Here is a 12340-nt window from a genome sequence, read left to right on the forward strand (position 1 = left end):
GGAAGAGGCAGTTTGAAGCGCCATTTTTTCCAGTGTTGGTGGGTCGCACTTAGATCGTTATGAAGCCATCGAAGGAGAAGGACCATCCTACTTTTTAGATTTAACGTGAAGCATTATACTTAAAGTAAGTTTACCAGTGAAAAAAAAATTGAATTGACCGCTATTACTATGATTTTCTTAATCAAGGGAGTAAGCTCTGCGTTTATACCTCCATCTCCTATGCTTGCCTCTTGCGAGCTCCTTATTATTTACCTGTTAAAATTAAGAGGAATAGTGAGGAAGGGGCTTTTCTATTTTGGATTCCTTCAATTTAACTAATAGGCCAATATTCAGCATGGTTTAAGTAGATATGAGAGGCTCCTGCCCACTTAAACCACATTAAGTGGGGTGGGAGCTGATCTTCAGGGGCATTTAATTGGATAATGCCACTGAATATCAGCTCTCACTACTACAACACTGTCTGGTTAGTGTCGGGACTGTCTAGGGGCAGAGTTGGGGCGCAGATATGAGTTAATGCTGGTTCCTATATATATAACCAAGCAAGATAGACTGCACAAAAGGCAGTTCTCACTTTGCCCAGTTAGCAATATGGGTACAGCACTTAACTTCCAGCACCAGTAAAGGCCTTGATATTCTGTACCAATGACCAAATATGGCCTGGCACTAAATATTTATTTATCTGGGTCTAATTTAGCTGGTGACAGTCAATGCTTAAATTATTGTTTTACCTCTTCGGGGGACTATCTTGACCCATGTTGACCTTTAAAAATGGCAGCCTAGGATGGTTGGGAATGTGCATTCCTGTGTGCAAGGTTTGTAAACCTTGGTCACGGAAACACTTATGATAGGATTCACTAAACTATGGTGCTCACTGTAAACCATGGTAAGTAACTCATGTTAAAAATTGGGTGTTAATACCCAGTTTTAATACAGTTTAGTAAATAAAACAAAATTAAACATGAACCTTTTATATGGAACATTTTTAATCATTTAAATGGCAACCCACAGTCGTCTACTATGCATAAATCAATACAGCAGTGGTTCTCAATGTAGTCCTCAGAGCACACACAGCTAGTGGTTTTTGTGATATCAAGTATATACATGAGATAGAATAACATAACAGAAGGCAGTGCATCAGATCTAACTCATGCATATTCATTGTGGATATTATAAAACAGATAGCACAAGCTGCCTCATATAATGGGGGAAGAACAAGGAGAAATGCAGGACAGGACAGATAGGGATAGAGAGAGACGATGGATGGCAGACATGGAGAGAGAGAAGAATTGTCAGATAGACAGGAGACCCTGGAAAGGTAGGGAAAACAGAGAAAAGCAGACCAAACTGAATGGAAAATAAAATGCTCAGACCACAAAGTTAGAAAAATATTTTATAATTATCTTTTGGGCCATGTTAGCTTTGGGAAATGAGCATCTCTGATATCTTCAGTTTCCATTTCTGTTTCTATAGTTTTGTTGGGGGTAGGGATAGCGTGATCTGAGTGCCTGTGCTGCTGGAGAGGGGAGGGAGAGTGCAAACTGGTGTAAGTATGCTGGGGTGCAGGAGCTGGGGAGGTATGTACAGGTGAAGAAGATTAAAAAAAAAACTGGAGAGCAGTATTGAGAATCCAGTTTGAGGGGGAGGGAAAAGTCAGCATTGGGAGAAGGCTACTGGGGAAGAGTATATGGGGGCTTGATATACTGCCTTTCTGTGGTTTTTTTGTAACTACATTCAAAGTGGTTTACATAGTATTGTATTGTAACATTTATAACCCGCGCTTTCCCACTTGTCAGCAGGCTCAATGTGGCTTACATAATATAGCTAATTTACAAGATAAAATAAAATGAATAAAACATCTAAACATAGTATATAAAGAGGTGGACAATAAAAAGGAAAAGGGAGAAAGGTGATAGAGGTAGGTAACAGGGAGAGGGTGAAAGTTGGGGTAATGTGTTGTGAGTAAGGAAGAATGTATAAAGATGTTTCGAGGAGGGATGTAACTGGGGCAATGGAGGGTTAAGTGACTTGCCCAGAGTCACAAGGAGCTGCAGTGGGAATCATATCCAGTTTGCCAGGATCAGAGTCTGCTGCACTAACCACTAGGCTACTCCTCCACAGAAGGGTATATGGGGTGGTGATTGTCAGATCTATGGGTGTGTGTGTTGTGTGTGTGAGCTGTGTGTATGATTGTGTGTGTGCACTCATAGGTGCCAGCTCTATGGATGCTTGAGCACCCCTAATATTGAGCAAATGTCTTCACTCTGTCAAAAGAAGGGATCATTTTTAGGGTTTTAGTTCCGGGAGTCTGCACCTGCACAGTGTACTCGCTCCTTTCACTTCCCGTGCGCTCCAGAAGTGAAAGCAAAAAGAGATATGGCCAACACCATCCCGCCCCTCTCCCCCAGATCCACCATTGCTTTGCTCCCCTCTGTGCTTTCTGTGTCCTGCTAGTGCCAACATGACCCCTGCCCCCCAGACTGAGCCAGGACTTAGGAGTACCTGCTCGCCGCTGCAGCTACTGACGGTGCTGATCCTCACAACCGACGATTGTAAGTCCCCAGAGTAAGAGTCCGACTCCAATTCTGCACACAAGCTGCACTGCTCACTCTCTCTCCCTCTCCCCCACTGAAATCACATTGCAAGAGGAGGAGAAAGTGAACAGCTGTATATTGGGCTGTTTCCTCCTCCTGTGTCTGCTTACAGCCAATTGCTCATGAACTGCAGGGGTCTCTGTACAGCCTCCTACAGTTCACATGAACAGTCAGCTCTCTAGGCAGGCCCAGGGGGAGGAAACATCCAATATGCGACCATTCACGCTATCCTCTTCTTGCAATGTGATTTCAGTGGAGAAGAGGGGGAGAGATAATGAACAGCACAGCTGTTGCCTACCTGTGACTGTGTATAGCAGGCATGCACAGTCATCTTGCCCTGAGGAGAGATTCAGAGGCTACTACTGTGAATGGGGATGTGAGCCAAGGCTGTTTTTGTAGTAGCTGGGTAGGTGATGAAAAGTGGCTGTGTTTGCTGGGAATGGATGGGGCCTGCATTGAGGAGGGGTTAAAACTGCAGCTGCTGAGGGCAGGTGGGCAATGGCGAGAGGCTAGGGCTGCAGCTTTTAGGGGTAGATGCACCATCCCACCCAGCCTTAGTAGCTGCAGCTTCTGCTTCTCTCCTATTGCTCCACCAACCACAGCCTAAAGCCTCCCTCCATTGCCAAATGGTAAGCTGTAGGTGGCAAAGGGGAAAGCATTTGCCTCCTATCTGCTCCTTACATGCTACTGTGTTAAACAACTTGCTGTGCATCATCTTGAGTAGATTATGAATCTGCAATTTATAAATGCGCATAAATGAATAAAAATTCCAGTTGTTATAAGTCTGGCTCCTAGAGTTTTGGATTGGATCCTAGATCCAATGAAACTTTGTTGAAACCCTGCTCTAATCCACCAGAAATAAAGGGCCAACAAAATCCTATTTCCCAGATAATAGCATCATTTCTCTCTGCTGCAGAAGAAACAGTCCTCTTTTTCTGTCAACAAATAGTGTTAGATATCCAGTCTGGCATGTGAATGTAACTGTTCAAGTATATGCTTTAACCTTTATCTGATTGTGTAAGCAACCTCTTTAGTCTTAGCTCTTGAAAATATATATTAATTATAGCGACATCTCCTATCTGTCCTTACGCAGGGTGAGAATGCAAGAGAAGCAAAAATAAATAAATAAAGACATTGTTTTCTTTCTTTCATTCATTATTGGGGAAGGGGGTTGTGGAGGTAGGTTGCATTTTCTACATGGCTCACTTGGAACTAAGGGCCCTGTTTACTAAGGCGTGCTAGCATTTTTAGTGTGTGCTAAACTTTAGTGCACGCTAAAAACGATAGCGGGGCTACAGCACGGCTTAGTAAACAGGGCCCTAAATGTTGGTGTCATGACTCTTCATTTACACCTACTTGGGGACTTTTCTTTTGTTTCCTGTCATTGAAGTGATAGTTGTGGGTCCGTTAGCATGTACCAGGGCTCTTTCTGGATTTCTGTAGTTGTGGTCCCTTAATCTGGTCAAGAGGTGCCACCATTGTAGGATGACTGTGAATCTATCCTCTCAAGGGCTGCAGCATTCCTTGGTTTAGTTTTTCAGAAAGCTTAATATCTGTGCTGGATCCATCAAGTAGTTTAAATGTACCCTTCATCCTGTACATCAATATTTGTAGGCACTGAAACATGCTTTGGAAATAAAATCTCATGCACATCTTATAATGTATTGTGTTCATAGTAGGACTGGCTGCCTTCAGAGCATTCCTGAAATCTGAATTCAGTGAGGAGAACATTGAATTCTGGTTGGCCTGTGAGGACTATAAGAAAACCCGGTCCTCCACTAAAATTATGTCAAAAGCCAGGAAAATTTATTCTGAATTCATCGAAAATGAAGCACCAAAAGAAGTAAGTCTTTGCCTTGGCATATTCATAGTCCTTTGATATGCAGCATTACAGACAATAAGGAGAAGTTTTTAGGTGTATATGTGTAAATCAGCATGAATTAATTTTAGAAGAAGACATAGTTTTACATAGATGCAAGTGCTATACACAGATTTGAAAGGGACATGTTCTGGAAATGGTTTGGATAGACCTTTAAAGTAAATATTGATGTCCTGTTTTGCAAAAGCAAAAATGGGGTAGGCTCTCCACAGGGTGGATGAACACTAAATCCCACAAGGTAAAAGATACACAAAACAAAGTGGGAAGTGGACCAATGACTTCAGGACATAGAGACTGTGGTGATATATAAAGGAGCAAACTTTATTGTAGACTCGACACAGTACTGTGTTTCGGCCACAGGCCTGCCTCAGGAGTCTTGGATGGTGTTATAAATGCTTTAATGCTATTTCTTCTTATGCGATACACAAAGAAAGTATCCAAAAACTTGAAGGTCCTGGGTGGGCACTCCATGACATCAAAGTTCGCCTCCTCCTTCCGTCAGCAATTCAGCGCAGCCGCACTTGCTCTCTGCCTGGGCAGCAAAACCAAAGAGATTTAATAAACACTTTGTTTTGTTTTGCAAAAGCAGCACACATATTCTTCAAAAAATTTCCCTGCTGACATTTCCACCTGCTATAAGACATGTATAACTAGGAACATAGAAATATAGAAAATGAGAGCAGATAAAGACCATATGCAGTAGCCTATCCCATCTGCCCATCCATGGCAGTTACTAATCTCTACTATCCTTTCCTTTCCTTAGAGATGTTCTGTGCTTGTCCCATACTTTCTTGTATTCATATATAGTCTTTGGGGCTTATTTTTTGAAAAAAAGAAAAATACCCCAAAAGTGGCATAAACTGGCAGATGGATGTTTTTAACACAAAAACTATTTTTGAAACCCATTTTTAGACGTTTTTCTATGCTGCTCATCTGCAGTGCATCCAAATCACAAGATGTCATGGAGGGTGGAATTTGGGCATTTCTAACAATTAGACACTTGGACATTTTTCTGCCATAATGGAACAACACAAAAATGTCCAGGGCTAAAAGTTGGACATTTTGATCTAGAGCTCTTTTAATAATGATTAAGCCACAAAAAAGTGCCCTAAATGACCAGATGACCATTGGAGGAATAAAGGAAATGGCAACCCCTTACTCCACCATTGGTCACTGAACTCCTCCCACCCCCAAACATGTGAATGAAACAGTATATACCAGCCTCTATAACAGCTTCTGATATTATAGCCAGTCCTATTAAAGCAGCAAGCAGGTTCCTGGAATAGCCTAGTGGTCAGTGCAGGGCCCATAGTCCTTTCTGTTACACGTGGTGGAAAGTGTCAGCCCCTCAAAGTCCACCAAATACCTACTGTACCCATGTATAGGTGACACTTGTAGTCATAATTGCTATTGTAATGGTGTATAATTGGGTACAGTAGGTTTTCGGTGGGTTTTGGAGGACTCACCGTATAATATAAGGGGGTAAAGGTGAGATGTTTACCTGGGACCTTTTCTGTGAATTCCACTGCAGTGCCCTCTAGGGTACCCCACTTCTCTGCTGGGATGTCTGTGTGGCCACTCTACTAAGAATGCTGGATCCTCCTGCATCCAATGGCTTAATTTTGTACATTATTCACTTGGATGTTTTCTTTTTTTTTTTTTTGAAAATGGTCCAAAAAGATAGACACGCTAAATGCAAAGCGTCTAAAAAATGTCTAGGAAATTTTTTAGGTTCAAAAATGGCCACACTCACCACTTGATTTTTGGACGTTTTCAGCAAAACATCCAAAGTCGGATTTAGATGACACATCAAAAATACCCCTCCACGTCTCCACAACTTCCACCGGGAGGATATTCCATGCATCCACACATTATATTCCTATGGGTGTCTCTAGCATTAGCACATGTACAAGGACCTTAATCACCTCAATTGTCATTCCAATTTCTAAATCATTTATAAATATGTTAAAAAGTACCAGTCCCAGTACAGCTTCCTGTGGCACTCCACTATTCACCCTTCTCCACTGATAAAAATGGCCATTTGACCCTACTCTCTGTTTTCTGTCCTATAACCAATTCCTAATCCACAAAACAGCATTGGCTCCTATCCCATGACTTTTAATATCTCAGGAGTCTTTCATGAAGAACTTTGTCAAAAGCTTTCTAAAGATCTAAATGCACTACGCCCATCTGGCAAAGGCGCCCAAATTGGTATAATTGAAAGCCGATTTTAGGCGCCTGCACCTGCACTCCGTCGCGGGAACTAACAAACTTGACGGGGGCGTGTTGGAGGTGTGGTGAAGGCGGAACTGGGGCGTGTTTATCGGCCGAGCAGAGATGGGCACCTTCGGCCGATAATCGAAAAAAATGGCCGTTTTTAGTGAGAATTTAGGTCACTTTTTGGACCCTTTTTTTCACGAACAGGTCCCAAAAAAGTGCCCTAAATGACCAGATGACCACCAGAGGGAATCAGGGATGACCATCCCTGACTCCCCCAGTGGTCACTAACCCCCTCCCACCAAAAAAAACCCCAACTTTAACAACTTTTTTTGCCAGCCTCTATGCCAGCCTCAAATGCTATACCCAGCTCCATCACAGCAGTATGCAGGTCCCTGGAGCAGTTGTTAGTGGGTGCAGTGGACTTCAGGCAGGTGGACCCAGGCCCATCCCCCCCTACCTGTTACACTTGTGGTGGTTAATGTTGAGCTCTCCAAAAAACCCCAAAACCCACTGTATCTACATGTAGGTGCCCCCCTTCACCCCTTAGGGCTATGGTAATGGTGTAGACGTGTGGGCAATGGGTTTTGGGGGGGATTTGGGGGGGCTCAGCACACAAGGGAAGGGTGCTATGCACCTGGGAGCTATTTTAAATATTTTTTTAATTTGTAAAAGTGCCCCCTAGGGTGCCCAGTTGGTGTCCTGGCATGTGAGGGGTACCAGTGCACTATGAATCCTGGCCCCCCCATGACCCAATGCCTTGGATTTGTTTGTTTTTGAGCTGGGCGCCTTCGGTTTCCATTATCGCTGAAAACCGATAGCGCCCAGCTCAAAAACGCCCAACCCGTATTATCGAAAAAAAGATGGGCGCCCATCTTTTTTCGAAAATACGGTTTGTCCCGCCCCTTCGCATGGCCGCCCATGGAGATGAGCACCCACTTTCAATTATGCCCCTCTACGTCGTCTAGGTTCACTGAGATTTCTTTCAGTTTCTCCACATCATCACCCTTGAAAAACCATTTCTGGTGCAAGTAGATCTCTTACATCTTTTTTATGTAAAGAGTAAAGCAAATAATTCATTCAGTCTCTCTGCTATGCCTTTGTCCTTCATGAACTCCCCTTTTGCTCCTTCATGATCCAACGGTCCCACGGATTCCCTCGCAAGCTTTCTGCTTCTGATGTACCTGAAAAAAGTTGTGACTGTGAGGTTTTGCCTCTGCAGCAAGTTTCTTTTCATATTCTGTTTTAGCCTTCTTAATCAATACTTTGCTTTGTATCAAATTCCTACCCAATTATATGATGATCATCTGCCTATTCGGAGATATTCAGCGACAGTTATGCGCTGCTGAATATCCCATTTAACCACCTAACTCAAAACTGACTATTCAGTGGGCAGTCAGGGGACAGATTTAGCACATATCTAGATAACTGCCAATATTCAGCCATTGCCAGATAAGTTAAACAGACTAATAGGACCGCATAAAAAGCAACCCTGTCTTTGTCCGGTTTAATTTTTCTGTGCAGGATATGATTATCAGTATTTACCTAAGTGCCGGTAGATAACTGGTTACATCAACCAGAATAACCACCTAGCTGCTGACAATATTGAGTGGTACATGGCCGGCTATGTACTGCTGATTATTGGCAGATAGCCGGTTATGCCACATTTAACTAGCCAGGTGCTGATCCTGGTCGGTCAAATGCGGCTAAATATCGAGGGGTATATTTGCGAACCTTGATTCTATAGTTACTCTTTATTGCCTGGTAGTCAGGATTTTGCTTTTCTTTTCATTGAATACTACATTGCGCATTGACAAGAGCTTCATGGGTTGGGGAGAATTTTCACATATACACTGTTTTCTTTTTTTATTTATTTTAGTTACATTTGTACCCCACGCTTTCCCACTCATGGCAGGCTCAATGCGGCTTACATGGGGCAATGGAGGGTTAAGTGACTTCCCCAGAGTCACAAGGAGCTGCCTGTGCCTGAAGTGACCAGAGTCCACCACCCTAACCACTAGGCCACTCCTCCACCCCTATATTATTTAGTTGTATTTTTATTCTTTTATTGTAAGAATACTTTCAAAAACTAAGAGAAAATGAAATCCATTATATCATTATAATGTGGGGGTGAAGTAGGTACTAATGACCTTCAAGAGATAAATCTGGGGCTGACCACATTTTGAGAGCAATTCTGTAAAACAGGCCCTAACATTTACACACACATTAGTCACATAAATCTTTAGAACACTAGCATATATTGTCAGGGGGACAACATCTCCTGTGTGGTTTAGCTCAGCTTCCTGTATATTTTCCCTACAGCCACTTTCTTGCAAAAATTAACCTGAAGCATAAGTCCCTTTTTAAGCAACACAGTTCTTTATTTTGAGTTTCACGAAGCAAAATACAGCTTTAGCTTAAACATCCTGATTAGTTCTGTAGTATTCCTGTAACTCTAGCTTACGCATCCTAAGTAACTCTGCAGTACTCCTGTGGCTTCCATACTCTACGATAAAATACAGTCTCAAAAGTACACAAAACACAGCGAAGATGATTTGAAAAAATAAAATGATAATGTAGCAGTAATCCACAGCTTTATTAATTAACATGGAGACTCAACACAAGTCATGTATCGGCTAATCTGGCCTGCCTCAGGAGTCTGCAAAGGATGTTTTGATAAAACTAGTAACTGCCAGTATGGCGCTCTTTCATATAATCAAGTGTATCTTGCCAACACCGCACAATGCAGAAGTCTCAAAGGAACTGCTTCCAAAACAAATGCAGTCTCTGTATCACTATTGCAACGTAAAAAATGCTGACAGGGTAGTGCAGGAAATTTAAATCCATACTCTACCACATACTGGAAAATTTCTGTGTCAGTCAACTTATACTACAAACCCTCTAAACACTTTGGGAAACAAGGGGTGCTCCTCCTTCTTCAGCCCCTTCTGGAGAACTGGATCATTCTCTCCCCTTTCTTACTTCCATTAAGCAGTTTTCTTTTCTTCACCTTTGCTATGTCCACAAACTTTCTATCCAAGCGGGCCTATAGTCAAGCTCACAAGAAAACTGCAGCCTTGGCTTTTCTTACCCTTTTAACCATCAAGACTGAGCAGCTCAAATAAACCTTTTTGCTTTGGAGAAAAAAAAGGTTAGAAAACAAATCATCTAAAACGTAGCTTCATTTCTGGTTCCCTTCTATAGTATTAGGGCTGCACCTTTAAGATCCTTGCTCCCAGGCCTTGCCTACCTCCAGAGCCTTAGGCCTTTCCACAGCTTCCTAGCACAGCATCTACTTTGGGGTATTTCCTGCCCTGGGTTGGGTAGCCCATTTACTCCTGCTAGCCATCTGTGAGAGAGTTCCTTTCTCGCCTTCTCCTCTTTCTTTCTTTCTCTCTCTCTCTTTTTTCTATCCTCTGCTGCCCAGACTCTTCTTATGCTGAGGATGACATTTCCAGAGAGGTGTCTGGGTAGCCACGCTCCTTAGGCTACACCTGTTCCCCTGGGCCTTTCCTTTTCCCAGCACTAAGGCCCACTAGGATTTCCTAATCTTTTCCTACTTTAAGGTTCCCAGTTCATATTTTCTACCTTTCTCTCAAAGCTTTCCTATACCCTTTGCAAGCAGCAAGAGCACTGGGGATTGTCACAGACTCCTTATTAATCATAATATGTGTGTAAGTGTGCATAAATATGCTTATATGCCAATAGTCAACCTACAGTAAATGCTATTCTATAAATACAAGCCAACCGAAATTCAGCCTGCGATGGTCAGCATTTAAAAAAAAATACAACCTATTGTCAGCTAGATTAGGCCGCGATACTCAGTGTCAGGCCATATCCAGGCACCAGTATTGAAAATCTGGGCCTAATTGTAAGGGATCTAGCTGCCGGAGCTTACGCAAGTCCTGACTGATATCTAATTGGGGCCCGCATAAGACAGTTATGAGGGTCCCAGCTGAATATCAGCTGGGACTCAAAAACATTTTGGGTCTTTTAACCTCTGATCCCACTCCTGACCCCTGGAAAAAAAATTCATTTCTTTCCCCTCCCGGAATGGCCCTCCAAACCCCCGAGCCTATATGATATATCTGATGGTCCAAGTGGAGGCGATGCGGGCAGGAGTGAAGCCCTCTCGATTTTTACTCTTTCAGCTGCCAAAAAAAAATGGCTGCTGCAACCTCTTGTGGAAACTCGAAATAGTTTTATAGCTGTCCTAACTTGGCCAGGTTAGCTATGTGGGTCCAGCACTGAATATTGCTAGCACTCACATAACCACCATGTTCTCCCCTGTGTTGCCCCTTGTACTACCCCTGAGCTGCTGACTTTTAGCAGGGGCAGTCAGAAATGATATTCAGTGGCACTGCCCAATTTAGTGCAGCTGAATATCAGCAATTGGGCAGCTCACTGCAATTTAAGCAAGCTGGAGCTTCTCTTGCATGCTTAAATCACTCTGAATATTGGGCTCAATATTTCCGTATCTTGCATACACATGGGCAGGGTGTGGGTGTGATTCACCTTTATAGGCTTACCTTATAGAATATTATAAGATTTGCATGTACCTGTAGTACTTTGCACCTTTTTCTTATGTAGAATAGGCTCCTTTCAAATGCCCCGTTATAGAATTGCCCTTTTAATGACTTTAAAAAATGTTTAGTAAGAAAAATGGTATTTTCAGTTTCAGTTAGAGTAGATGCTTTTTGGGGACATTACCTAATTTTACTTATGTTGGAGCAGTCCAAAAACTATGTTGGTGTTTCATTGCCAGACAATTTCAGATGCAAATTTCTCTCAATACAATTATTCCTTAAAGGCTGAACATATGCAGAATAAATCCCAGCTGAAGAGTAAACTGTGTGGCTAATTGCTTTTATGTACAGCTGGACATGCTAATGACTCAGAATCTTAATGATTCTGGAAGAGTACAAATGTGCTCAAAGCTGCAGTCCATAAGAATTATATTGTCACAAAAACCCTAGAGAAACAGCCAGGATACTCCAAATATATTGAGTACTTTAAGACAAACTTGTTTGATAGTAGCTGCATTGGTTGCACTCACATCTTCCAGCACTTGGAGTCAAATAGCTTCAATAAATAATGATGCTTCCCTTACCCACCCTTTTCATCCTTGGGAGGCATGGCGTGCAATTATTATAGTGAAAAAATGTTACTGCCTGCCTAGTTAAAAGTGACACAGTACATCTGGAGCTGAACACACCTAATGTTGTGATGAGCAGACTGTTAAACAGGGAAACTGCCTATAGTCAAATGATTTATTTTCAGCCCCACCTTTTCCGTTATCCTCACTGGTTTTGTTACTAGTATGTCTTTCTAGTGTATCTGGATCTACTACAGAATAGGTAGGAATCTTTGCACTATAGAATGCAACACTTTCGTTCTGAAAATAATTCCTTAACTATTCTGCAAATGGCTAAACAGGATATTCCAGGAACTTGAAATATTTTGAGACACAATCAGTCTTTCTTTGGCTCATATCCCACATAAAAAATGGGTTTACACACTAAAAAGATATATGACAGCCATTCACATTGGCTAATCTGGCCTCTTCTGTCACTATGCAGTTAATGATGAGGCAATCCTGGATAGAGTCTGGGCCAAGCAGGTTTGATAACAGGAGGCGGCATGCTGTCACAAG

General features: G+C 42.4%; 1 protein-coding gene across 1 annotated transcript in view; it reads left to right on the forward strand.

Annotated features, from left to right (window-relative positions):
* Positions 1 to 12340, forward strand: part of RGS21 (regulator of G protein signaling 21) — a 43566-nt gene that overhangs the window by 12277 nt on the left and 18949 nt on the right. The window contains exon 3 of the mRNA XM_030206758.1: positions 4268 to 4434. Coding sequence (XP_030062618.1) covers positions 4268 to 4434 — 167 coding nt within the window. The remainder of the gene's footprint in view (positions 1 to 4267; positions 4435 to 12340) is intronic.

Source organism: Microcaecilia unicolor, chromosome 6 (genome assembly GCF_901765095.1).
Source record: "Microcaecilia unicolor chromosome 6, aMicUni1.1, whole genome shotgun sequence".
Taxonomy (NCBI): Eukaryota; Metazoa; Chordata; class Amphibia; order Gymnophiona; family Siphonopidae; genus Microcaecilia; species Microcaecilia unicolor.